At 51.3% G+C, this 22,820-nt stretch overlaps 8 protein-coding genes across 8 annotated transcripts; 3 read left to right on the forward strand and 5 right to left on the reverse strand.

Annotated features, from left to right (window-relative positions):
* Positions 1-329: 329 nt before the first annotated feature.
* BJY04DRAFT_191862 (J domain-containing protein) lies at positions 330-3,635 on the forward strand. Its single transcript, XM_073711712.1, has 6 exons — positions 330-833; positions 885-969; positions 1,038-1,264; positions 1,322-1,979; positions 2,032-2,961; positions 3,018-3,635. The coding sequence occupies exons 1-6, from the start codon at positions 804-806 to the stop codon at positions 3,170-3,172; spliced, it is 2,085 nt and encodes a 694-aa protein (XP_073569998.1). The 5' UTR covers positions 330-803; the 3' UTR covers positions 3,173-3,635.
* Positions 3,636-4,296: 661 nt separating this feature from the next.
* BJY04DRAFT_219461 (Zn(II)2Cys6 transcription factor domain-containing protein) lies at positions 4,297-5,421 on the reverse strand (the record flags this gene model as incomplete). Its single annotated transcript, XM_073716597.1, has 3 exons — positions 4,297-5,011; positions 5,069-5,166; positions 5,218-5,421. The coding sequence occupies 3 exons, from the start codon at positions 5,419-5,421 to the stop codon at positions 4,297-4,299; spliced, it is 1,017 nt and encodes a 338-aa protein (XP_073569999.1).
* A 2,713-nt stretch (positions 5,422-8,134) lies between these two features.
* On the reverse strand, positions 8,135-9,847 carry BJY04DRAFT_208242 (D-arabinono-1,4-lactone oxidase; the record flags this gene model as incomplete). The annotated part of the gene is made up of 1 exon (XM_073713964.1): positions 8,135-9,847. The coding sequence occupies one exon, from the start codon at positions 9,845-9,847 to the stop codon at positions 8,135-8,137; it is 1,713 nt and encodes a 570-aa protein (XP_073570000.1).
* A 307-nt stretch (positions 9,848-10,154) lies between these two features.
* Positions 10,155-15,893, reverse strand: BJY04DRAFT_228693 (putative gelsolin repeat protein). Its single transcript, XM_073718908.1, has 2 exons — positions 15,371-15,893; positions 10,155-15,236 (listed from the first exon to the last, which is right to left on the reverse strand). Exons 1-2 carry the CDS (start codon positions 15,531-15,533, stop codon positions 10,555-10,557), a joined length of 4,845 nt encoding a protein of 1,614 aa, XP_073570001.1. The 5' UTR covers positions 15,534-15,893; the 3' UTR covers positions 10,155-10,554.
* Positions 15,894-15,971: 78 nt separating this feature from the next.
* On the forward strand, positions 15,972-16,678 carry BJY04DRAFT_191872 (uncharacterized protein). Its single transcript, XM_073711713.1, has 2 exons — positions 15,972-16,467; positions 16,522-16,678. The coding sequence occupies exons 1-2, from the start codon at positions 16,256-16,258 to the stop codon at positions 16,589-16,591; spliced, it is 282 nt and encodes a 93-aa protein (XP_073570002.1). The 5' UTR covers positions 15,972-16,255; the 3' UTR covers positions 16,592-16,678.
* BJY04DRAFT_191876 (ADP-ribosylation factor family-domain-containing protein) lies at positions 16,679-17,680 on the reverse strand. The gene is made up of 6 exons (XM_073711714.1): positions 17,579-17,680; positions 17,415-17,525; positions 17,346-17,362; positions 17,149-17,294; positions 17,003-17,083; positions 16,679-16,925 (listed from the first exon to the last, which is right to left on the reverse strand). The coding sequence occupies exons 1-6, from the start codon at positions 17,635-17,637 to the stop codon at positions 16,794-16,796; spliced, it is 546 nt and encodes a 181-aa protein (XP_073570003.1). The 5' UTR covers positions 17,638-17,680; the 3' UTR covers positions 16,679-16,793.
* A 195-nt stretch (positions 17,681-17,875) lies between these two features.
* On the reverse strand, positions 17,876-20,554 carry drs1 (putative ATP-dependent RNA helicase DRS1). The gene is made up of 2 exons (XM_073711715.1): positions 18,681-20,554; positions 17,876-18,627 (listed from the first exon to the last, which is right to left on the reverse strand). The coding sequence occupies exons 1-2, from the start codon at positions 20,436-20,438 to the stop codon at positions 17,908-17,910; spliced, it is 2,478 nt and encodes an 825-aa protein (XP_073570004.1). The 5' UTR covers positions 20,439-20,554; the 3' UTR covers positions 17,876-17,907.
* Positions 20,555-21,432: 878 nt separating this feature from the next.
* BJY04DRAFT_208245 (NAD(P)-binding protein) lies at positions 21,433-22,554 on the forward strand (the record flags this gene model as incomplete). Its single annotated transcript, XM_073713965.1, has 2 exons — positions 21,433-21,679; positions 21,740-22,554. The coding sequence occupies 2 exons, from the start codon at positions 21,433-21,435 to the stop codon at positions 22,552-22,554; spliced, it is 1,062 nt and encodes a 353-aa protein (XP_073570005.1).
* Between the last annotated feature and the right edge of the window lie 266 nt (positions 22,555-22,820).

Here is a 22,820-nt window from a genome sequence, read left to right on the forward strand (position 1 = left end):
TTGGCCATGTGATTTCTGGTTGAAGTACCCGCCCCCTGGCAATTCAGCTTCGGGCTAGGTTCACTTGGTGGGTTGAGTTCGCGCTTGATCAGCCTGATGGTTGATTCATTGGCGCTTGAATTCCTCATCGATGAGCCAAGTCCAGCATGCTGTGCGCTCGCAGGGTATAGCGGTCTCCACGCTTGTAGCCGGTCATAAGAAAGTCGAAGCATGGCGATGGGAGGAGAATTTCAGTCTTGTGAGCCTAGTCATGTGGTGTTCCTGAGAAGGGCACGTTGAGCAGGTTTTGATTGATATATCGAATGATCAACTGGTCAAATGAATCAGCTAATCCTGTATGATACCATTAGAGATACATCGTACAGAGTATCTGAATGAACAATCATGAATGAATCAATCAGAGTGACTTTGTAGAGTGTAAGAGTACCTAGACAGTGGGACGATTGATTAGTTAGATATACTGAAGAAGTAATAGTAGGTACGTACGGAGTATTGGCTTTTGGCCTTATTCGTAAGAGGAAGGCGGTGTAGATTCATCTCCCGTAGAGGACACGGTCGATCACAAAGCCACTGGTACCATAGCAGATGATCGGAGATGTTGCTGGCCACCCTGTCTCCTTCTTTCGCTCTCTTTCCTTCTTTTACCAGATTCCAAGGATTTGCTCCGGAGATAATCTTTCACATAGAACCATCTCCGTACCAGTCGCGACTCTTGCCCTACTCGAGAACGTGAACCTCGGGTTTCCACAAAGTCCTGCCCACTGCGGGCAACGCTACCGTGTCCGTTGTGAACTTGCTTCACCATGTCTACAGATTATACATATGATGAGCAGGTGCGCGAATATACTCCGGAGGGAAAGCGATTGGCACTAACATTTCTTTAGGGTCAATTCTTCCCGTTCTTCATCCTGACCTTGACCGGCCTCGTCACCTTACCTCTGACATATAATCTCCTTAAACCACCCAAAGGTAGGTTTGTCGAATCTCTTCCCTGTTCCGGCTGCTTTCACATCGTCTAACACATTCCGCCAACTTAGAACTCGAAAACACAGCCCCTCGGATACAGTCTGACTTCAAGCCTGAACATGAGGACCTCATCGAGGCACAGAAGCGGAAACGCCTCCGGAAGGAGCGTCGCATCAAGCGCATAATTACCGTTATCCTGGGCTACGGTATCATCGCGTACATGGCCTACTTGATTGTAGTTACCGCCAGGTCAACACCGAAGATCTGGGATCCATATGACATTCTAGGCGTCTCAAGGGTGAGTTTCCGGTCTTTAGGATCCAGGGTATCTGCTCGCGCTGACGGCCTTTACTAGAGCGCGGACGAGAGAGCGATCTCCAAACACTACAAACGCCTCTCCCTCATCTACCACCCCGACAAGATCCGCCCTGACCCCGCCAAAAACGAGACCATTGAAATGCTCAACGATCGCTTCGTCGAACTCACAAAGGCCTACAAAGCGCTGACCGATGAAGAAGTGCGCAACAACTACCTTCAATACGGCCATCCGGATGGAAAGCAGAGCTTCAGCATCGGCATTGCTCTACCGCAGTTCATCGTTACGGAAGGAAACGGGAAATATGTTCTTGTGGTCTACGGTGCCTTACTGGGTGTGCTTCTGCCTTACATTGTCGGCAAGTGGTGGTACGGCTCTCAGCGATACACCAAGGAACGCGTCTATGTCGCTAGCGCTGGCAACATTTTCCGAGAATACAAGGATGATATCACAGATGGCGGAATCGTCAATGCTCTTTCTTCCGGCGACGAGTTCAAGGAGGCCATTCCTGCTCAGAAGGCGGAAACTGGATTGGCGAAGCTCGAGAAGAAGGTTCTAAACGAAAACGCCGACTTCTTATCTGCGCAGGACCGTGAGGTAATCAAAGGACTCGATGATCTCAGCAGGAGGAAAGCTTTGGCTTTGCTCTGGGCTTATCTCGGCCGGGTTGAGCTGAATGATTCTACTCTTAACGAAGGTAGGTTACCGTTGTAGTAGCCTGGACATGCCTTTGCTAATATGAATATTAGAAAAATACGAAGTTGCACCAATCGCATTGTCATTGCACGAAGCATTTACTGCTATCGCTCTCGCTTTTGGCAACCTTCGCCCTGTTCTCGGTTCTTTCCGTGCCGCTCAAAGCCTTATTCAGGCCGTCCCGCCAGGCTCTTCGCCTCTCCTACAGCTCCCTTACTTTACAAACGAGGTTGTTAAGTCAGTGGAGGGTGAAGATGCTAAGAATCATTTCACTGTTCAAAAGTTCATGAAGTTCCCCGAGGACAAGCGCCGTGCTCTCACAGTCGGGTCCGGTCTTCTCTCCGAAGAGCAATACACAGCCGCCATCTCCGTCGCCAAGCAACTCCCTCACCTCCAGGTTTCTAAGGCATTCTTCAAGGTTATGGGCGAGAAAGTCATCACACCTAGCAGTCTCGTCCAGCTTGTTGTAAAGGCCCGGTTTATCCCTCCTGGCGCCACGAATGTTCCTGAGGTCAATCCCGCTGATCTCGAGGATGTAGACCCCGAGGAAGGTGACCTCGACGCTCTCATGGGCCGTGGGCCTTCTCGAAATCGCTCAGTGAAATTCGCAGATGGCCAGAACAAGGGCGAGCGGATTCAGCCTCCTCTCGCTCACGCACCATACTTCGCCCGCGACCACTCTCCGAGATGGCACGTTTTCCTTGCCGACGGCAAGCAAGGAAAGATCTCCGTGCCTCCATTCACCTTCACCACCTTTGACAAGCCTCTATTTGACGAGGCTGGAAACCCCACATACAACGTCCAGACTCTCAAGTGCCAGTTTCAGGCGCCACCTCAAGTCGCGGACTTTCCCTTCGTCATGCACTTGGTTTGCGACAGCTACCTTGGCCTCGACTCCAAGCAGGACATCACCCTTCACATCGAAGATCCCGCCAAGGCAGCTGCCGTGCTAGAGGAAGACGACATCAGTGAGCCTGATGAGGGTAAGCCACCTTTTCATTCCACCACCATTGAAACACCTGATACTAACCTATTGTAGACTCAATAGCCGGCCAAATGCAGGCCTTGAAGACCGGCCAACCGCCCAAGAAGGCGAAGAAGCCTGCGGACGAATCCAGCGACGAGGAGAGTGACACCGAAGGCGAGGAAGATGATACCAGCGATACCAATACTGAAACAGACGTCGACGACTAATAATGTTGACGAACATCTAGCAGCATGATACGTGATCGCCAACCAAGACAAGCATTAGAATCAGAAAAAGACGAGCCCAGGAAGGAATCAGGAATCCACTAAAACACAAGTTTCATAACTCCACCCCATTTCATTGGAACCCAAGCATCAAGATCCTCTTCTTTCGCTTTCTTCATTGCATTCATGCGACAGGGAAGCAGAGTGTCTGTGGGGCGTTTTTCTGCTGCGTTTTTTTCTCTCTTCACATCCTACGATGCGAACTCCATATTCTCTGTTTCTCTCTTGACTCATGTATTAACCAGAGACTTCGGATTACATCTTATCATTGCAATTTCCCATATCTTCATACCTAACGTGAATGCTTGCAATTCATCGACTCTCATCTTTCGTCTTCCTTTACTTTGCGGTTGTAGATCATATCAGAAGGTCTTATGCATCGTACTAGAAATCAAATACAACCGGGTCTAAAAGCGAACACCTATCAATAGGTCTAGGTCGCAATTAAAAGAGAAACGAGCGACCCCTATCCATCCACATCAGCTTGCAGAGCAGAAACAAACAAACACCTGCAATATCTGCGGCGGGCTCTGCCACTCCCATCTTGGTGCATCAAAAGGAAGGAGCGCACAGAGCTCCGGGTAGGTGCGATGCAGAAATAACGCCTCAAAATAGGAAGTAACTACAGGGTTGGAACCTTACCTCGGGAAGGAACGACCTATCTCTTGAGGAAGGTGCAACTTACTGAGCTCAATCTATCAAAGAGGGAAGGCACGATGGGGCTGACGAGCCCAGCGTGAGGCTACTGTCGATGTGTTGGATCCATGTGAAAAGGCTAGGGTAGGGGTTCAGGGAAATTGAGAAAAGCTTTTCCATTTTTCGCTACAATAGATCATGATATTCCAATTATTTTTGAGACCTCTAGGATGGGTTATTCCCGGGCCAAAAGACAGCATTGCAGATACAAGGGACGCCGATGAAAATAATAGGAAATCGAGCACCACATTAGGGGGAAGGGATCGAGCGTACATACATAAGCAGGCCGTGACAATGCGGGAATATGAGCTATGGTCGTAACATGGAACGAGCAAGAGCTATGAGTATATAGATTAACCAGAGTAACCTACTCACAGTGGGATGCCCACGTAGTGTGTAAAGCTGGAATAGACCGGTTGGTGATCGGGAAGGTGAATATTATAACCTTCAACGATGTGTGAAGGCAGACCTGCTGTTACAGCTGGGTGAGCTGCTGAGCCCGTGGTCACGATGGGCTGGAGACGGTTGTCGGTGGCTTCTGGGTTGCAGTTACTCTGAGCATAGTAGAGATACGTATCTGGGATGCCTGTCGTAGGAGAAGGGATTGCTGGGGAGCATTTGGATTCGTGAGGATAGGCTGCTGAGTCCACGATCGGCCGGGGTAAAGTCATTCCCCGAAACTCAGCCTGAGAATACTCATGGTATGGTTCTGGAACGGCCTGCATCTCCCACTTGATGGGTGCATGAGCTCCAGGAGGGGCTTGGATGGGGCTGGAGATGGTTGGCGCCGGGTCGGGAGGTGTGGCAGGCTCCGGCGAAGGATCAGCAGTTGCCGTGCAGTCAGTCGAGCTTGATAACACACGTAGATATTGAAGGTCTTCGGAATCTTCATCAGCCAACTTTGAGCAGTCCTCGGCCTGCTTTATGAGCCCCAAGCGGTCGAGGATTGCATGCGTGAGGGGGAACCCATCAGATGCCTCAACAAGGGGCTCGCCTGGAAAGCCTTCCTTGTTGGCACAAAGCTTGTAGAGCCTTTGGAGTGCCTTGACAACTAGCGAGTGATGTGATTCCAGCATCTCAACGAAACTAAACAGAAAATCTTATGAGCTCAGGTCCTGTGGATGGCATGGGAAGCTGGCCTACCCTCGAGAGTAAACTTTTGTTTGAGTTGCCTTCCTCTCTCTAAACAGACATGGATGATTATACGATGAGCAGCGATTGCACGGTTGCTTCCCATCGCACTGTGTAGAATCAGCAGGTATTCAGATTATCAGTGACAAAGGAAAACCCACCTTAGTCTTCTTGACTCTGCATCGATCGCATGCTTTTAGAACGTGCTTGCGCTTGACCCGAAAGACGCGTTGTTCGGATTTCTCCTCGCCAAGAGCCAGACGGGACTCTAGTTGCGATAGACTCGAGACAGCCGAAAGGTCATATAGAGCATCTGGATAGCCTGCTATATGTGACTTAGGACGTAGTTTGGGCTGTCTTGACATTGCGCTGACTTGACCGGTTTGCAGCAGAATACTCGAGGAATTCGAGGTAAAGTGTAAGTTTATCTGACTGATTCAAGGAGGCCAATGTGCTGGGGCTAGCCTCTGGAGTGGTCACTGCATGCTGCTTGGACAGAGGGGGAGGGGTAGACCTTGATTCACGGGAGAGGCAAGTCAATGAAAATGAGATGTCATCTGGGACGGACAGCGGCTGACGGATCTTCCTGAATCTTCAAGGAAGATCATGATTGACATGGAAGGGAGCTCTTGTGCAGTCGCCCCGCAAATGCAGATGGCAATCCTTCCCTAGTTTGACCCTTTTTGTAAAGAGCCAGAGTGGGTGACGTGGATCATTTTGGTCCGTAATGATATGAACTGGTACGATCGCTCGCCATCCACCATCTCTCGTGTGTGGCAGCCTTGTGGAATACATCAAGGCTGTCTGCATCGGTAGCGGAGACCTTGACCTTGCAGAACTGCGCTTATTGGTCGAAGATCCTCAAAGACTGGGCTCGCCAATCCAGAAGGAGGAGTTCGTGTTGACAGCTCGTCGCCCCACAGCAGATTCGAATGATACTCATCACAGCTCTCATCGGCAGCTCCCGGCTGTAGCCCCGACCTTCTGGATTGGGCAGCGATACGTAAAGTAAGCATTGAGATTGCGGAATGAGTAGTAGCCGTCACTGGCCCCAAGCGGCTTGGTGATCCATCTTGCCTCATGGTGGTCGTGCATGATTGTAGCAGTTCTCCCATTCTTGTCTGCTTGTTGCCACTGCCGAATTCAACTCTCGGATCAATAGACTGTTCCCTACTCACTGACGCGTCGTGCATCACGGTAATCAAAAGAGATCTGTGAAAAGATGGGCAAATAGACTGGCACCTTTCAGGCTTTCACTGTCTTGCAGGCATCTGTTGGTGGGTTAGACAGCTGCCATTGGAGAACACAGATGCCAATCATCGTCGCATCGGGCTATCACCTTCTGCAGTGTTGAGCTCGTGCCTCATTTTTGCCTAGCACTGCGCCAAGTGAATCATTGTTGGTCCAATTGTTTAGTGTGCCATTGCTTTTTCCTGCCTCGCTTCCCGTTTCTCTTTCGCGGGCTTTGAACTTTGCAGACTCAGAGGCTCCTAGTTCCCATGATGAAGAGCTTGTTGTCGCACCGTACGGAGTACATACGGCCCAAATGATTCCAGCGGATGGTTAACCCTTAGGATGTTTTCTTCAATCTCCCACAAACCTTCTTTGCCGTGGCCAAGGTTAGGGTTATCTTCGTATAATCGAACCAGCATTAAGACATCAGTAACGCCGCGGCCCTCATTACGCGGTCGAACTAGACCAGTTTGAAGAAAGGGCAAGGCAATGGAGCATCCGAGTGGAAGTCTGTGCAGTGTGGCCATAGGATCTATCGCCATGCAGGAGCTCAACAACAAGGTTATTGATCCTAGAGCCGACGATCCCAATCTTCGGGTAGATCGAAAGAGAATTGACCTATATCTCCATAAGGAGATCCTGCAGCGGGAAAAGCGAAAGCTTGGACTCGCCAGAGACTTCCAAAGTCAAGGTAGGGTCGTACAGCAGCATGTCCCAGCTGAGTATCTGTACCTGATTGAGCTTAAGATATGAGGGGATCGGCACCGTGATCACAGCCACAGCTCTCGTAAAAGAGATCAATCTGCATACTCTGCAGAGATGGACGTCCGTTCGCCCGCAGTTCACCCGCATGTGGAACAACCGCTCAGTGACCCCAAAGACCTACAGAGAAGTGACTTACCTTCAAGGTTCTTTTGTGCGGTGCTACAAAGAGCTGAAACCCCTCCACCGAGAAACAGCCTGGAGCCGGACGACGATGCACGGAGCTATGGTCTCATGACAATGTGCAGTTTTGAAAATCTCCTCTACCGATAGCCTTCCTACCTCTCTTCCTATCCTAGCATGTCCTGCATAGATGCTACAGCCCGCTTCTGACAGGCGTTGGAGATCTCAGAAACTCGATTTGAGAAACTCGGAAGAACTTGTCATTCCTCGCTCAGCTTGCTGATGCTTGACAGATACCATATCTGACACGAGCAAGGTGGTTGAACAGCATTACGCATGTATAATGACCATTCAGAGGTCGACTATCCGTGGAGATGAGGCCGTCAGACCAGCTTGACCCAGGTTACGGAAACATGCCATAATTGCATCACATCAGAGCAGCAGTGTCGCCTTGCAGATGCTGTGAAAGATATCAGAAAGTGTCCCTGGGGCCCGCAAGCTTACTGGTCATCAAGTCATGAATAGGCCAACATCACTAACAATTCTCTCCTGCGATGTTCCTTGTTCTGGCGACCGTAGCCCATACGGTACAGCGCCATCACAAAGCTCAAGGGGCTCAAGAGCGGACAGAGAAGACTACATATCTGCAAAGCTGGTCGAGTCGGTGCATACCAGAGCGATAACTTCCGAAAAGCTTGCAGTTAGCGGATAGGCGGTGGTCGCAATGGGTCCCCGAGACCTCGTCGAACAGGTAGAAAGTAGCTGGGTAAACCAACAGACGGAAACCGGGAGAGACAACGGAATCAAACACCGGTCGATCGATTGAAAAAGCAACGAAAGCAAATAACACTAGAGTACAGTACATTAGGTAAGTGACTTGCTGGGCCTGGTTAGGCCGTCCAGCCACCCAGAACTGCAGGGACTATCATTTGTTTGCTCACACCACTTCGGCTGCGCCTATCACGGTTCAGACATGATGACACTGGCTTCGCCAGATGCGAGGAGGTCGAAGCTCTCCTCGCTGGTGGCTGTTGTTGGCGAAATGGGACTGGCTTTCTCCTTCTCCATGGTTGTCAATGAAACAGTCGTCCTCTCGAGCCCTATTTTCCAGCGCTTATCTCCGATCCATTCGACACCATCGCCAGAACCACGAAGACCAACCTGCCGACGAGCTGTCTCGCGCTCCGACAGTGGAAACGCGGCGGACTCATCGCCATCCTCATCAGACAAAGCAAGTGTGCGGTAATGCCACTCGCCAAGAAACATTCCGTCTGCATCCACGTCTTGACGCACTTTGAGCCACTTATCCATGTCATTTCCGTACAACTGCCGCAGCTCCTGTCCTGTTGACTTGAAGTTCTTGGCCCAATGAGGTTTCGCGCCCATCTCTCGCATAAGCCATTCAAAGGCTTCGTAATACCGGTCCTTGCAAGGAGGGTCTCTATGATAAGGACGGTAGAGAGTGGCATTGAGGTATAAGGTCGGACCGCTGGAGCTGGTAGGGTCAAGGAAAGGGCGAGGATTCTTGTTGAGCGTAGTATCCGCAACTCTGACCTCTACCGGGCAGTGAACCCACAGGTCATTAACAGGGAATGGAATGCGCGCCGTTTCGGGGTCGCCATGCAGCCAGGCAGACAATCTTGTGATTGCCTCTGGGCCCTTGTCCAACGGCAATGCCCACTCGTTAACAAACTGTGAGTAAAGACAGTTCATCAAGAGCCCTGTCCGAGCCGGCTCGACCGCCTCGGTAACGGTTTTTTCCTCTCTAAAGCCGTATTGCAAACCGAACACGAACCATTCCACGAACGGAAGCATCCGAGGGAAACAGTTCGCCAGGGCCAGCAGGTTATGATAGATATGATAGCCAAGCTTCCCACCATAGAAGTTGTTTGGCGGAGCTTTCAAGGGGAGATCTGTTTTGTCGGCATGCCAAACAATCGCGCTCTTCTGGTACGGCATCCACCACACCCGCACAAATTCATGGGAGGTCCATAATCCAGAAGACCACTCATTCAGAACACTGTTCAGTGAGCGCCGTGACTGCCTCCAGGAGATCTTGAAGGATGGCTCCGTGCGAAAACTGACCTCCACAACAATCCCCAGAGCGCCCAACGAGATTAGAGCCGCCTTGAAAAGCTCCTGATTGTTATTCGGTCCACACCGCACCAATTGCCCATTGGCCAAAATCAAAGTCATTGATACAATGCACTCTGAGATTAACCCATGCCGCAAAGAGCTACCGTGCGTTCCTGTCGCAATGACCCCAGCGATCGACTGCTCATCAATGCTCCCCAAATTCGACAGCGTCAACCCATAGCCCTGCTCCAATTGTTTCCCAATGTCCCGCAACCTTATCCCCGCTTCGACAGTAACAATCCCTGTCTCTGCATTGACATCCAAGATCCGATTGAAGTCATCTAGATTGACCATCCAGGCCGAGGTACAAGTCAGGTCTGATGGCGAATGCCCACTTCCCACGACGACAAGTCGACGTCGACATCGCCGAGCTAGGTTCACGATTTTCTGAACTTCCTTGGTCGATTGCGGTTGGATGTAGAGCTCCGGGTGTGAGTAGAAAGTCCGAGCCCAGGTGTGATGGAGATGGCCGGTGACGGTGCGGAACGGGACCGCGGGGTCGAGGCGGGCGAGCTCACGGTGAACAACGGAGTCCATCGTCGGGAAGAGTGCGGGGTGGGTTGTTTAAACATACAAAGGAGATGATCAGGGGGATTGTGAATCAAGGTTAGGACATGTTGATGATGATGAAGAAAAGAAGAAAAAGAGTTGTCTTGAGCGCATTCACAAAGAAGAAATGCTGATGGAATGTTGGATGATGGGCAGGTGCGGCCGATGGCGAAAACTGTCCCGCAGTGGGCCCTCCGCCCGTACATTTACATGCTGTGCGGCTATGGAGTGTCCGAGTTGGCTATTAACATTAGATAAATGTTGGGAAAGATGAAGGATAGCAAATGAGAAAATGTGTATGTATAGATAGTAACTACCCTAATGCGATTCATTGTTACAGGCAAAGATGACCGACCAACCCCATTCAAATGGCTTACCCATGCACCCAGACAGAACAAACAACACAACAGCCAGCCGATATGCTCTCGGTACAAGACAAGACGAAAAACAACTCCAGGAAAACAAGATATCAAAGGTAAGCTCATGTTCCCCAATCCCGGGCTCCGTAGATAATGCTCCCCCACTCGATCCGATGACCAGTACGTAAGTGCAGTGTGTGCAGCCAAGCGCGAACGGTCGCTGTACAGACCAAATGCAAAATCTGAAAGAAAGAAAAGAAAGTCTATAAGCAGGAAGAAGAAGCCTTCGCAGGCAAGAGACTACCAGACTGCGGGTAAAAGAGATGAGTTTCAGGTTTAGGATCGAATCGCGTCAATAGCAGCGTTCAGAGGGAAGACTTGAGGCGGCCGTTGGAGTGGACGTCGGCTCCACTTGCGGAAGGCACTGCGACAGGACTCGGGTGCTCCACCTAGAGATATAAAGCTCCTGGGGATGAAAGGACGGTCTTGGAGCGATGCGGCCAGGATACCATACTCGTGTGCAAAGACGATAGCTGATGCAAACTCGGCCGGGCGATTTGAAGCTTGGTCACCGACAATCACGTAGATCTCGAAGAAAGCGTCAAGAATGTAGATGCCTTTTGGTGAGAGGTCTTTCTGGGAATAGGGTTCGACTTCCTGAACCGTGTCGTTAGGACGGATCACCGGCGACGCTGAACCTGGACGTCGAATCCAAAATGATCGCTGACCAAGCTCATGGTCTACGCGGAGTAGACGCAGGCGAAAATGGTCATGGGCTGGTTTTAACAGCCAATTTTCGGAGCGTAGATAATCCCCGGTATCCTTATGCTGAGGAAAGACCTCATAAAAGCTGCCAGGCTCCTCGCCTTCGGAAACTTCCTCGAATTCGCCCGTAAGTCCAAGATCCATGCCAATGAGGCGAGCTGCACCAATCTCCACAGCAGAACTTCCTTTTCCTTTCCACAAGTATACCTTTCCAAACATGGCAGATATTACAAACGGAAAGCCAGTGCACAGATTTTGTGGCGCAAAATCGACCTCGTCGAAGACCATTTGGCCAAGATGTTGCCTTCCGCAAAGCATAAATATGGCAGAAGAGCTTGAACGAGAGCTTGAACCGCGCCGCGTGATCAAAATCCCACCAAGAGCCTGAATGAAACGAGAGTGCTCTTTTCCTTGGCCAACGATCTCCAATTTGCTTCCGTTTTCTCGCGCCACCTTTCGCGCAAAAGGCAAAGCATTATCCACCGCGCCACCCCAGACATCATCTCCACACCAGAGGTAAACTTCGGAGTGTACCGCACTTTCATCTTCAAAGACATGGACACACAGGTACATCGCTCCTTCGTAGAGAATGTATTCTTGATTTACCGGGAGATCCTGCTTCCTTCCTTCGCCGGTGATCTCCCAGATCTGCTTTTTCAGTGTACGAATAGTCAACCCGTCGTTCTTGTTTGTCAGCATCAGTTGCGGGTCAATGTCGACACGATCACTCGAACGCGGAAATGTCTTGAAAAATGCCGATATTGCTTCAAGGGATTCGTCGGCTTGCGGAACGAGCGAGATGGAAGATCTAGGCGACGACAACTGATCTGTAGAGGCGTAGGGTCCTTTGGGCGGTACTGGTGGAGATGGCAAAGACTTTCGGAAAGGTGACGAATCTCTCGAACGAGAAAAAACAGAGTGGTTGGGCAATCGCGGAGAAGGAATTGATTGATTTTCTCTGAAACTTGTTCTTAAGGGTGAAGGTGACGGAGAGGAGTAGTGAGCTAACGGGCTTCGAGCCTGACTACCATGAGGGCTTGACGGGGAAGCGATTGGCTGCGATGGAGTAAAAGCGGATCTGAGCGAGGGGGATTTCTGTTGGCTTCCTGCATCGTATACGGTGCGCTCTAAGAGCAGAGGTTTCTTCGATGGCGTAGACGGTGTTGAAATGGGAGTTGTATCTTTTTCGGGGACCGGCGGTAAGCTTTCGGTGGGCTTAACCGATGGAGAGGACTGCAAAACGTGAGTTTCTGATGCACCTCTTGAATTGATACCTTGGTCGGGAAGAGGCCAGCCTCCCGAGATATCCAAGGGGGGCTCAACTGGCGAGAAGCTAGTACCTGGCGTAGTCATATCAAAGGACGAGGGCGTGGTTTTCGGGGAGACACCCGGATCTCTCGCATTCGGGCTTGGGTCTGTTTGTGTATCGACCTTGGGAGGACGCCGTTTCGGGCCCCTTGCGCGCCCTTTCGTCATGTGGGTGAGGGTGGGAGGAGTAGCTGAAAACTGGGAGCCGGGTATGGTATCTTGAGGGGTTGTTGCGGGCAGACTTTGTTTGGTTCCGTCAGATGCACCAGGTGGTCCACGGGATAAGAGACCTGCGAGAGCAGGGTTAACCCGTCCAGCGAGGCTACCTCTAGGTGCTGGGTCATTCTTGATAAGCGGCGTATTTTGCGTGGTATTTACCGACGAGAGAACATGCACAGGTTTTATGGCCTCCATTAAGGGTCCATCTTGCGTATTTACTGCGTCGACAGCTCCGAGATGATCCTCAGCATAATCAGTGGCCTTAGAGTCTAGCTGTAGGTCGGCTGCATTCGGGGTCGGAGCCTGTTTTGAGGGTTCATCATGTCCCGACACGTGTTCGACAGCTGGGCTCGGCGCATGCGGCGCCATCACAGCATGTTGTTTGTCCTTAAGAGAGTCTAGGGAAGATTGGCGAGCGTGTGGACTTTCGGGAGCAACATTCTCCTGCAAAAGGGGCGACGGCAAACTGTCAACCGGAAGCTCGTTCTTGTCATTGCTTGGCTTGGCCAAGTGTTGGCGCTTTAGGAGGGCTTCTGGCACTACCTCTGCAGGAGCATCGCTCTGCCCAACTGTACTCCTCCGCACCGACCCCCCGTTCACCTTCATTGCCTCTTTTTGTTTGAGAATGCTCTCTTTGAAATCGTCCACCCGTTGTGTCTTCTTGGGGCCACCAGTGATATTTAAAGCTGCTTTACCTCTCAGGATATTGTTTTTTAACTCATCTGGTGCGACATAGTTTGACGTCTCTGCCTTTCTCAACTTTCCGAAGACATTCTTGAATTCTGGCTCTTTCGACGCGGATTGGTCCTTGACGACTTCGCGCTTCCTGAGGTTTGCCCTAAAGTCTACCACTGGCGACTGAGGCTTCGGTCGGCCCAAGAGTGGATCCCGCATGGGCTCTCGAGGTGACAGTATAGGGACATCAGTATTGACTCGAGGGGTTGGTGATAATGCCGGTGGCACTGGTCTCTGGGTTGGTTTATCCTCAGTCTCCTGGGTAACTTCCAAGGCTTCGGTGATGACCTCAGCATCCTTGCTCTCAGGTGGACTAATCTCGGCCGAAATAGGGTTTTTCAAGTCGGATGGAATTTTCTCCTTGGTCGGGCTCAGGTCAGTCGGTAGCTCTTCGTTCGGCTCTTCTCTATGTTCTTCTTTAGCTGGGCTAGAAGGTTGTTTGCTGAGCACATCAGGGATTCCTGAGAGACTTGGTTTCTTGACGTGAGCCCCAAGAGGTGTTGTGCGAAGTAGGCCAATTGGAGTGACCTCTTTAAAGCTATTACGGCGCCCCAGGTCCACACTACCTCTTGAGGGCCTATCCTTATTCCAAGGCGTCTGTTGTGAGGGTTGGCGCTTATGCCTAGGTGATTCGGGTCGGTTCAGGGCACTTTCCAGCCAAGTGGATTTGGTCGGACTCCACCTCTTCGGGTCCATTGTTCTCGAAACCGGGGTTGTAGGCCTCGAGCTGAACTCCACGGGATTTTCTACGCTGATGGTGCTCGTAGATCTCGAATGAAGAGCGAGAGGCGGCCTGACAACTTGTTCGGATTTCCCCGGGACTGGAGGTGTTGACGGACGTTCGTCTTCCTTTGCTTGATTGATGATTGTTGCTTCGCTATGGCTGGATGTAGGTCGCTGGGGAGAAACAGCTGGACTCTCACGGCTGGGTTTAGGCGTCGCAAAGATATCCGTATTGCTGGGGGCGGCAAAGCTATTGCGGTTATTGGCAAACGAACTGCCTCGGTTGAGAGTCGCCGGAAGCTGGGCACTCCACCGTTTGGATATACTATCTGAACGTCTCAACATAGCACTCTGAACGAACCCTCCAAGACCCTTCGTTGGCGAGGTAGAACGTTCCGGGGAGAGCCGCCGTGGTGAGGGCGGCGACCCGATCTGGGTGTCAAGCCCCCCATCAAGCTGAGTGGGCTCGAGTTTCTGCGCGCTGGTTAGAGGTATCGGAGAGCCGAGGCCGGTGGTTGTTGAAACAGATGATATACTCGAATACCGGTTTCCAGTGCTACTATCTGCAAAGCTCGAACTAGCTCGCGATGGCGGCGGTGAGCGTTCATCAACTGCATCCCGATCACTATTCTCCTTTGTTTGTTCCGTACACTCCTCCGCTTGAGTCTCTTGGGCCTGGGTCTCCTTGACATCGGTTTTCGGGGACGCTATCGGAGGTGGTATCGGATCAACAGCAGTCGGAGTTGCTTTCGGGTCCTCGGCCGGCTTTTCCTGTCTCGGTATGTCATCTCCTTGGGCTCGGCGTAGAAATGTCGATTCGCGCGAAGCAGGCAAGGTTGTTAATGGGCTGCGTAGTCCAGATTCATCATGTGAAGCATTCGACATGGCCCTCCAGCGGGACTCACGCGAAGGTGAGGTGGAGAAGAAAGAACGATTGCCACTCAAGTCTCGAGAAGTCGGTCGTTGCTGCCAGGATAAGGTTCCGGCCCTGCTCCGTAACGTGGGCGAAGGTTTCGGGGGCGGAGATGCTCCTTTCTCACTTCCTCCCAAGCACGACCCCGCGGGGCTACTCTCTATTGATGTTCCTGTATCATCTCCGAATGAATTAGAGGCGCTGTACGTGTCGCGGACTGGGGTGCGAGGCGTCGGTTCAAGCTGTTCAGGCGGATCTATCGTAATCGGTCGATGACTCAAGGACGACATACTCAAACGAACGGGGTCTAGAAGCGGAGAGGAATCTTTCGTCGGCGAGATCGACCGTGCGCGCTCTACAAAGTTTTCGAAGAAGAATCAGTTTCTGAGAGTGCAAGACCTTGTAGAAAACGAATGATCTATCCGATGACCTTCTGACACCCGCAACGCGAAGGGTCGGAATCAGGACGAAGGGAAGTCACAAATTTACCGGCTCTCCGGGCCTGTCTCTCCTTGCGGCCCTGCAATATCTCCTCCTCCAGCTTCTTGGTGCGTTCTTCGTCCTCCTTGTCGCGCTTTTCGCCGAGCTCTCGGATCCGCTTGAGAAAGTCGTTCACATCCTCGCTGCCTTCCGCCTCGGGCGTTGAAGTCATGGCCACTCTCGAACCGGTCGAAAGGATCACCGGAGATGTAAAGTCAATCAAAATGAGGGGCAGGGGAAATTCAAAAGGGAGTGTCCGAAGAAAAAAGAAAAAAGCCTTTCCCGGTCAAGACAGCAATACCGGCCGAGGAATGATGTGGGTTGCAGCGACAAATGCAAGGTGGGGAGCGTAGGGAAGGGAAGAAGAGAAGGGAAGGGAAGGGATGGGATGGAAGAGAAGGTAGGTAGATGAAGGGAGTAAAGAGAGTCGGTAGTTAGTTACTGGATAACGAAGATGACGATCTTTTTTCGAGTGTGCCCAGTGGTGTCGTGGTCACGCTCCCCTTCTCCGCCTTTTCTTGCCTTTCCGGAGAGGAAGAAAAGAAAGTCAGTACTACTGAGTACAAGTGAGGTGAGGTTCAGCTGCTGTCGTCGCCGCCCCACCATCAACCGTCAACCCTTCGTATTTAAGAGTAATTCGACTGGACTATTCTAGATCGTACAGTACTGATCCTCCTGCCTGCAGCAGAGTCTCTGTGCTCAAGGCTTATTCGGAGTTGCATCCTTACTATACTATATTGCTTCCATTGGAGGCCCTATCCCTTTGTTGTTTTGATATTTCTACACCCGGTAGACTGTTTACGTCGCGGACTCGGCTGAAGCTGTGGATCTCACAGGGCTTAACAGCCTCTCCCGATTTCCCAGCCGCCTGTAAAAAGCCAGGTTATTCTCTCGATGACGACAACAGTACTATCTAGCATCTCCAAAATAGACGAGATCAAGACCAGGATCCATTATGATTCGCGCCTCAGGCCCGTTACACTGGCATGCCACACCGGATTCTCCGCCGTCCCTGTCCAAATCGAGTTAATTATCATCATCAAGACCGGTTTTGACGGTGTCTCGGACCCATGGATCTTCTGGAGCTTCTCCGCAGAGATCGCAGGCTTAAGGTGGTTTTAGTTGTGAGATCAGAATTGTCATGATGCAGATGGACGGACCTTTCTTTTTGCTTTGCCGTGCTCCACGCGATCGGATTCTCGTAGGACCCCTAAGATATGCCGAATATGATTGTTCCTGAAACCGGGTCTCTCATCTTACGTTATCTTTAAAAGAACTGCCGCCTGAGCAGAAAGATGAAACTGTGTCCGAAAATCGATGCCTTTGTTGTCATATACGGGTGTTCATATTCTCGTTATATATTACTCATGCAAGCCTAGTCAGCAATCTCACCACCATAGGTAACCCTTCTAGTTGGCGTAGGATGACACGGTCAATAGAGGAATAACCTGTCTTTCGCGTCCTGCACAACCCAGTTCAATCCTTCGCGGAGATTGGCTCCAGTCATCGCACTGCATGGCAGAATAGTCCACTTGTGTGTCTTGATAGAGTCCAACGCCAGACGCTGTAGAAGTATTATTAGTCAAGTCGAACACGCGACGAAAATGAGCATCAACAACGCAAGGAAAGCAAGAAACTCACCTGCCGAACTTCATCCTCGCTCATACACCCCTCCACATCAGTCTTATTCAGGAAAACCAAAAGACTTGCGCCCATTAATCGCTGTGTAGCCCTTGTCAGCTTGTTACCCTCGACCAGACTTTTCATGCGGGAATATCCGTACGAACCTCTTCTAGGAGAAGACCAGCAAGTTCTTCGCGACAATCATCAACTCGCAGTCGGTCAGTTGCATCCACAACCCAAACCAGGGTGTCCGTCTTTTCGAAGTAGTTTTTCCAGTATGAGCGGAGGGTTTTCTGCCCGCCGACGTCCCCTATGTAGCTGTTAGTTGGTAGGCAGCCAAATCATATTGGGCTGTTCGCACAAATGTTTAATCGGTATCTAAACAAAGTCAGCTCTGCTTTCAAGATTGATGAGAAAAATAGGATAATACCCTTCGAAGTCTATTGTCTTGATAATGAAGCCTAGCGTTGGGCTGACTGTGGTGACATCTTCGTTCATGATCCGCTTGACGATGGTTGTCTTGCCCGCATTGTCCAGACCTCTGCCCCGTGTTAGAGGCTATTCTGATAGGAGGTAGTGGATATGAGAACGTACAGCATCAGGATGCGCATCTCTTTATCCTTTAGCCTTGCTTTCCTTAATATCGACAGCATCCTGACGGGGCTGGTATTGTCTTGGCGGTGGTTGTGGAGGCCAACTGTGGTGTAGTGGACTGGAGCAGTAGTCTGGAAGGTTGAACCAGGAAGCAAGCAGCGCATCCATGGACTACTAACTATGGATGGACTCTGGTGTGCCCTAACTAATCCAACTTCCTACTAATCCAACTGTCTGAAAAGTGAGCCTGAACGAATGCATTTTTGAACTGACAGCTGGTATCATGGGCAGCAGCTACCTAATCTATACACAAAATCTATACTAATCTCTCACTTCCTCCCCTTAGGCTTTCCCTTCCCCTTTCCCTGACCCTGGCCCTGCCCCTTCTTGTTCTTGGCCAGACCTGCCCTCGGATCCTCACGCTCCGATTTAGTCTTCTTCCTCCCAAGGCCACCCTCCTGTCTCAACCGCGCATCATCCAGCTTCTTCTTATCCTTGTTACTCAACTTCACCTTCTCCTTCTTTCCAGGCCCATTCAGCTCGGTCGCGCCAACCTTTTTCGCAACCTTCTTGTCCCGCTCCGTCTCGAACCACGTCCGCTTCGGCCTCGATTTGATCTCCGCCTCGTGGCGGATCATATTCTCTCCCTTCGTCACCTGCATCTCCGCTTGCGCAAGCTGCTTCTCAACCTGTTCTTCCTCAAGCACCTCATCAATCTCCTCAGCCATACTCTCCGCCTTCGCAGCCCACTCGTCTGCAACATCCATATCAACAACGCGACTGACAATCTTGGCGCCTTGCGACTTTCCGGCTTTAACGGCTGCCTTGACGACCTTACGATCGGGCTCGGCGGCGATCGTGCATGCGCGACCGGAGCGGCCAGCACGGGCGGTACGACCAACACGGTGGACGTAGATTTCGTGGCTTTGTGGAGCTTCGTAGTTGATGACTGTTTCGACGCCCTTGATGTCGAGACCACGGGAGGCAAGATCGGTGGCGAGGAGAAAGTCGACTTTGCCGTCACGGAAGTTTTCGACACTTTTTATACGCTGTTACAATTAGTATTGTGAACTCTTCTAGTAGACGCGAGGGTGTATCATACCTGTTCTTGGCTCATGCTACCGTGAAGCTCGGCGGCCTTGAGTCCGAGTAGACTGAAGACAATGCGAACCCGATGCGCTTCCTTCTTCTGGCGGAAGAAGACAATCACTCGTCCTGTGTAAACCTGCTTGCAGAGATGAAGTAGATAGCCGAGACGCTTGTCCTCGCGGCCTGGTCGGAGGCGGACGAATTCTTGAACGAGTGTGACGGCAGTGTTCTTCTTCGAGTCAACCATGAGGCGGACCGGACGGTTTAATCCAACGCGAATTAGCTTGTCGATGGAGTCTGTCATGGTAGCGGAGAAGAGCATAGTTTGGCGGGATTTGGGGATGGTGGTGAGAATTTCGTTCAGTTCGTCGGCGAAACCGTCTTCAAGCATACGATCAGCCTCATCGAGAACCAAAATCTCGAGTGTGTCGACGGTGAAGCTTGCGGAATTGCGCATGTGATCGATGAAACGACCGGGCGTGGCGATAATCACGTCAGGACGGCGCTTGAGAATGTTTTCCTGCTCGCGGAGACTGAAACCTCCGACAAGCTGACAGAATGTGACGTCCGTGTAGGTGGCGAGCTTCGTAGCGACATTGTAACATTGGACCGCCAATTCACGAGTGGGCATGAGGATAGCGACGCGGCTAGTAGGAACTTTGCGGGGACGGAAGAGGAGACGCTCGAGAATGGGCACAACAAAAGCAGCTGTTTTACCGGAACCGGTCACGGCACTACCAACGATGTCTTTGCCCAGGAGAGCCACGGGGATGGCCTTCTGCTGAATAGGTGTAGGGTTTGAGAAGTTGACGGCGGCCAGTCCTCGGAGGATAGGTCGGGAGAGGTTGAATTCCTGGAACGATCTCTTCGTGCTGGCTGAGGCTTCGCCTGTCTTTTCTTCTGGCGCGAAAAAGGCTTTGCGCTTGGCCTCTTCCTCCGCGTCTACCACACTCTCGGCATCCGAGTCGTCTCCTGAGGGCATGTCGTCTGGATGTTGTTGAGGAGTTGCAACAGAGTCGCTGTCGGATGCGGCGTCATCGTCATCATCATCGTCATCATCATCGTCGTCGTCGTCCTCACCCTCACTCTCCTCTTCGGACTCGCCATCCTTATCCTCCTCAGATTCCTCCTCCCCATTGGCTCCCATTCCAAAGCCATCTGTAGCAAGCAATTCATCATCCTCAAAATCCACAGACATGCCATCGACTTCTTCTCCCTCGTCCTCTTCAGCATCACTCTCCTCCTGCTTCTTCCTTTTCAGCTTCTCCTCCTTCTTCTGTTGTTTCTCCCGCCTCCTCGAAATAATATCATCAATATCGACAGCCTTCTTATCACCACCCTTTTTCTGCTCCGCATCCTTCCCAGCTGACCATCCATCGAATTCTGTCACCTCATTCACGACACCACCAACGTCAAACTCAAACTCCGAGTCTAACGCGCCGTCGTCCTCGCCGGCATCTTCCTCCTCCTCTTCCTCGGCCTCATCCTCATCCTGCTCTTCAACAGCAGCAGCCTTCTTGCCTTTCTTGCCCTTCTTCTGCTTATCCGATTGTGATTCCTTCTTCTGTTCCTTTGTCTTCACTTTCTTTCCCTTCGGCGCAGTATCCGAAGTTGCCTCTCTCTTGCGTTTCTTCGAGGACATGTCGGCAAATTCGTCGCCATCTTCGCCGTTCTCCAGACCATTGAAACCAGCATCCTCATTGTCCGATAGCGTGAACACGAAATCATCGTCCTTCGGAGCAGAGCGCTTTTTCGTCGTGATCGGCGCCATGTTGGAGCGTGAAGCGGGACAAGTATGTGTCCGCAGACAAACAATTAGGTGCTAATAGAAGAATAAAAAGAGTAGAAGTCAAAACAGAACCGTTCTGCCCACCGCCTGGTTCCTGGAATGGTCAGCTTCGCCGCGGAACAAAATATGCTAACGGAAAAAAAAGTGTTCGGTCTTAAGGCGGTCAAGGTGATTTGACAGGCAGAACGTTACGGCTGCCAGGTTACCTACCGCCTCCGATGCTCCACAACCGCTGAGCTGGAGACTGGAGTACTCTCGTCTAACCTCAGGTATAACTATAACATGAACAGCAGCGGATTTCTCTGAACATCTAGGATATAATTCTGGCATACTAGGGGATTCTGGCATACTAGGGGATTCCGAGGCTTGATAGACTACTGAGTGAGGCCAACTTTTTATTCCATCTCATTGGCGTCTCTGTCAGACCAACATGCCCACACAAAAGCACGGTCATTTCTGGACTACTTAGCCCTACTCCCTCGAAAAGAGCGCGCAGCGACAGATTCTGACGACATTTGCCCCTGCCATCGTTGTTGAAACTGCTCAAGGTCCTTTGACCCCTTGAAAACCTCAGTCTCGGTTTCTCGAGCAGCATTGATTGTGCCAGGCAAGGTCTAGAATACCCACTACATAGTTCAAGCTGTAAAATTTCCACACTAACCAAGCATCGCGTGCGTACTGTAGTCCTTCATTAAGCACGCCAGGACCGCCACCTCCATTTCAACCCGGAACTCCGACAGTCTACGGACCTCAGCCAGACAAGCTACTGGATCCGTGCTCGGAGATCCTGCTCACGCTTATAAAATTCACTCAAAGTCCGATGCTTAGAAATTGCTCCATCTTCTTCCTCAACATCATCCGCCTACACCAGCATGGTACATACAAGGACTTGAGATAATATAAGTACCAGCAGCATGGCCAAAGAACAACAGCACCAACAACCTCCATTAATCAGAGTATTCAGACGACCCCCAAGATGAAGATCGCCAACCCCGCCATCCCTCGCGACTCGACCGTCGTCGTCCTCGGCGCAAACGGCTACATTGCCCAAGAGACAATCCACAAGCTCCTCGAAGTCGGCTACCGTGTGCGCGGAACAGTCCGTGATCTTGAGCGCAACGCTTGGGTTGACAAACTCTTCAACGACGAATTCCCAGGAAAGTTCGAGCTTGCCCAGGTCGTCGACTTTACTGCCGAGGGTGCATTCGATGAAGCCTTCAGAGGTACGTATCTCCCTTGTCCCCACTTCTTAGACTTAGTAGACCTGTCTGAATGAGATCTAGATGCCACTGGCGTGATTTACGTTTCTGTTCCCATTGCCTTAAGCCCCGACCCCGCCGTCGCTATTGATCCAATCGTCAAAGGCGTCCTAAACACGCTCAACGCCGCCTGCAAGTTCCCTACCATCAAGCGCTTTGTGCTGAACTCCAGCTCCAAAGCCGTCGAGTCAACCGTCTTCAATCACCCGCACAAGCTGACAAAGGAGACCTTTAACCGGGTCGAAATCGACAAGGCCCGCAATGAGCCTACGGTTCTGACTCCCGAGCGTGTGGGTACGGCTTATAGTGCTGGCCGTGCGGCATCAGAGTTGGCATTCTGGGACTGGGTTGAAGAGCACAAAGGGAGGGTCGGGTTTGTCGCGAATGCGGTGGTGCCGGATGCGAATTTCGGGAGGGTGCTGGATGCTGAGCATACGGGGACTGGACCCGCAACGTCAGTGGGAATGCTAGAAAGGGCCTTGAAGGGGAGCAAGGAGGGTGTGTTACCGTGGGTCGGGTACCTCATTGATACTCAAGATACTGCTCGTCTTCTCGTTGCGGCACTGGCCCTTCCCACCATTGCCAACGAGCGAATCTTCGCCTTCAACCTGCACTACGTGTGGAATGATCTCCGTGCGAAAGTACGAGAGTTGTATCCTAAGCGGAAGGATTTAGTTCTTGGTGAGGATTATGAGGATATTGGACGGGATATTGGGGATGCGAGCGAGCCGATTGCGCGCGCGGAAGAGATCTTGAGAGAGGTTGGTCAGGATGGATACACGAGTCTCGATGGGATCTTGAGGGATTATGTGGAGAGCTTTTACCTCAAGAGGCTGTAAAGGATTAACTCAACAAGCGTTGCTAGAAGAAGAGGAGAGTTAGGTAGCTGTTGTCGATATTATGATGATCGTGTGTCACCATTTCTGGAGCTTAGTTAGAGGCTTTTCAGTCTCGATAGATGAGTTTGAGGATTGAACATGTAAAGGAAAGCTGGGAGCTCTTGAGTTCATTGAGCTTTTATGTGCCTCAGGCTCAGGTGGTCTTCTCTTTCACTTCACCTGTAGTGTTATTCTATTCACTTGTTGCTTGGATTCAGCATGTGCAG

This window comes from Aspergillus karnatakaensis, assembly GCF_047715665.1.
Source record: "Aspergillus karnatakaensis strain CBS 102800 unplaced genomic scaffold BJY04scaffold_32, whole genome shotgun sequence".
NCBI classification, from domain to species: domain Eukaryota; kingdom Fungi; phylum Ascomycota; class Eurotiomycetes; order Eurotiales; family Aspergillaceae; genus Aspergillus; species Aspergillus karnatakaensis.

What these genes read in the sequence shown, in the direction of transcription:
- BJY04DRAFT_228693 (XM_073718908.1), bottom strand. Translation starts at nt 15,533, where the DNA reads ATGACTTCAACGCCCGAGGCGGAAGGCAGCGAGGATGTGAACGACTTT. An exon ending in GAGACAGGCCCGGAGAGCCG is followed by an intron (nt 15,237 to 15,370) that starts GTAAATTTGTGA and finishes AAAACTTTGTAG; the next exon opens with AGCGCGCACGGTCGATCTCG.
- BJY04DRAFT_191862 (XM_073711712.1), top strand. Translation starts at nt 804, where the DNA reads ATGTCTACAGATTATACATATGATGAGCAG. An exon ending in TCTCCTTAAACCACCCAAAG is followed by an intron (nt 970 to 1,037) that starts GTAGGTTTGTCG and finishes CCGCCAACTTAG; the next exon opens with AACTCGAAAACACAGCCCCT. An exon ending in TGATTCTACTCTTAACGAAG is followed by an intron (nt 1,980 to 2,031) that starts GTAGGTTACCGT and finishes TATGAATATTAG; the next exon opens with AAAAATACGAAGTTGCACCA.
- BJY04DRAFT_191872 (XM_073711713.1), top strand. Translation starts at nt 16,256, where the DNA reads ATGACGACAACAGTACTATCTAGCATCTCCAAAATAGACGAGATCAAG. An exon ending in TTCTCCGCAGAGATCGCAGG is followed by an intron (nt 16,468 to 16,521) that starts CTTAAGGTGGTT and finishes AGATGGACGGAC; the next exon opens with CTTTCTTTTTGCTTTGCCGT.
- BJY04DRAFT_191876 (XM_073711714.1), bottom strand. Translation starts at nt 17,637, where the DNA reads ATGCTGTCGATATTAAGGAAAGCAAGGCTAAAGGATAAAGAGATGCGC. An exon ending in CTGGTCTTCTCCTAGAAGAG is followed by an intron (nt 17,084 to 17,148) that starts GTTCGTACGGAT and finishes AGGGCTACACAG; the next exon opens with CGATTAATGGGCGCAAGTCT. An exon ending in GCGAGGATGAAGTTCGGCAG is followed by an intron (nt 16,926 to 17,002) that starts GTGAGTTTCTTG and finishes ATACTTCTACAG; the next exon opens with CGTCTGGCGTTGGACTCTAT.
- drs1 (XM_073711715.1), bottom strand. Translation starts at nt 20,438, where the DNA reads ATGGCGCCGATCACGACGAAAAAGCGCTCTGCTCCGAAGGACGATGAT. An exon ending in GTAGCATGAGCCAAGAACAG is followed by an intron (nt 18,628 to 18,680) that starts GTATGATACACC and finishes TAATTGTAACAG; the next exon opens with CGTATAAAAAGTGTCGAAAA.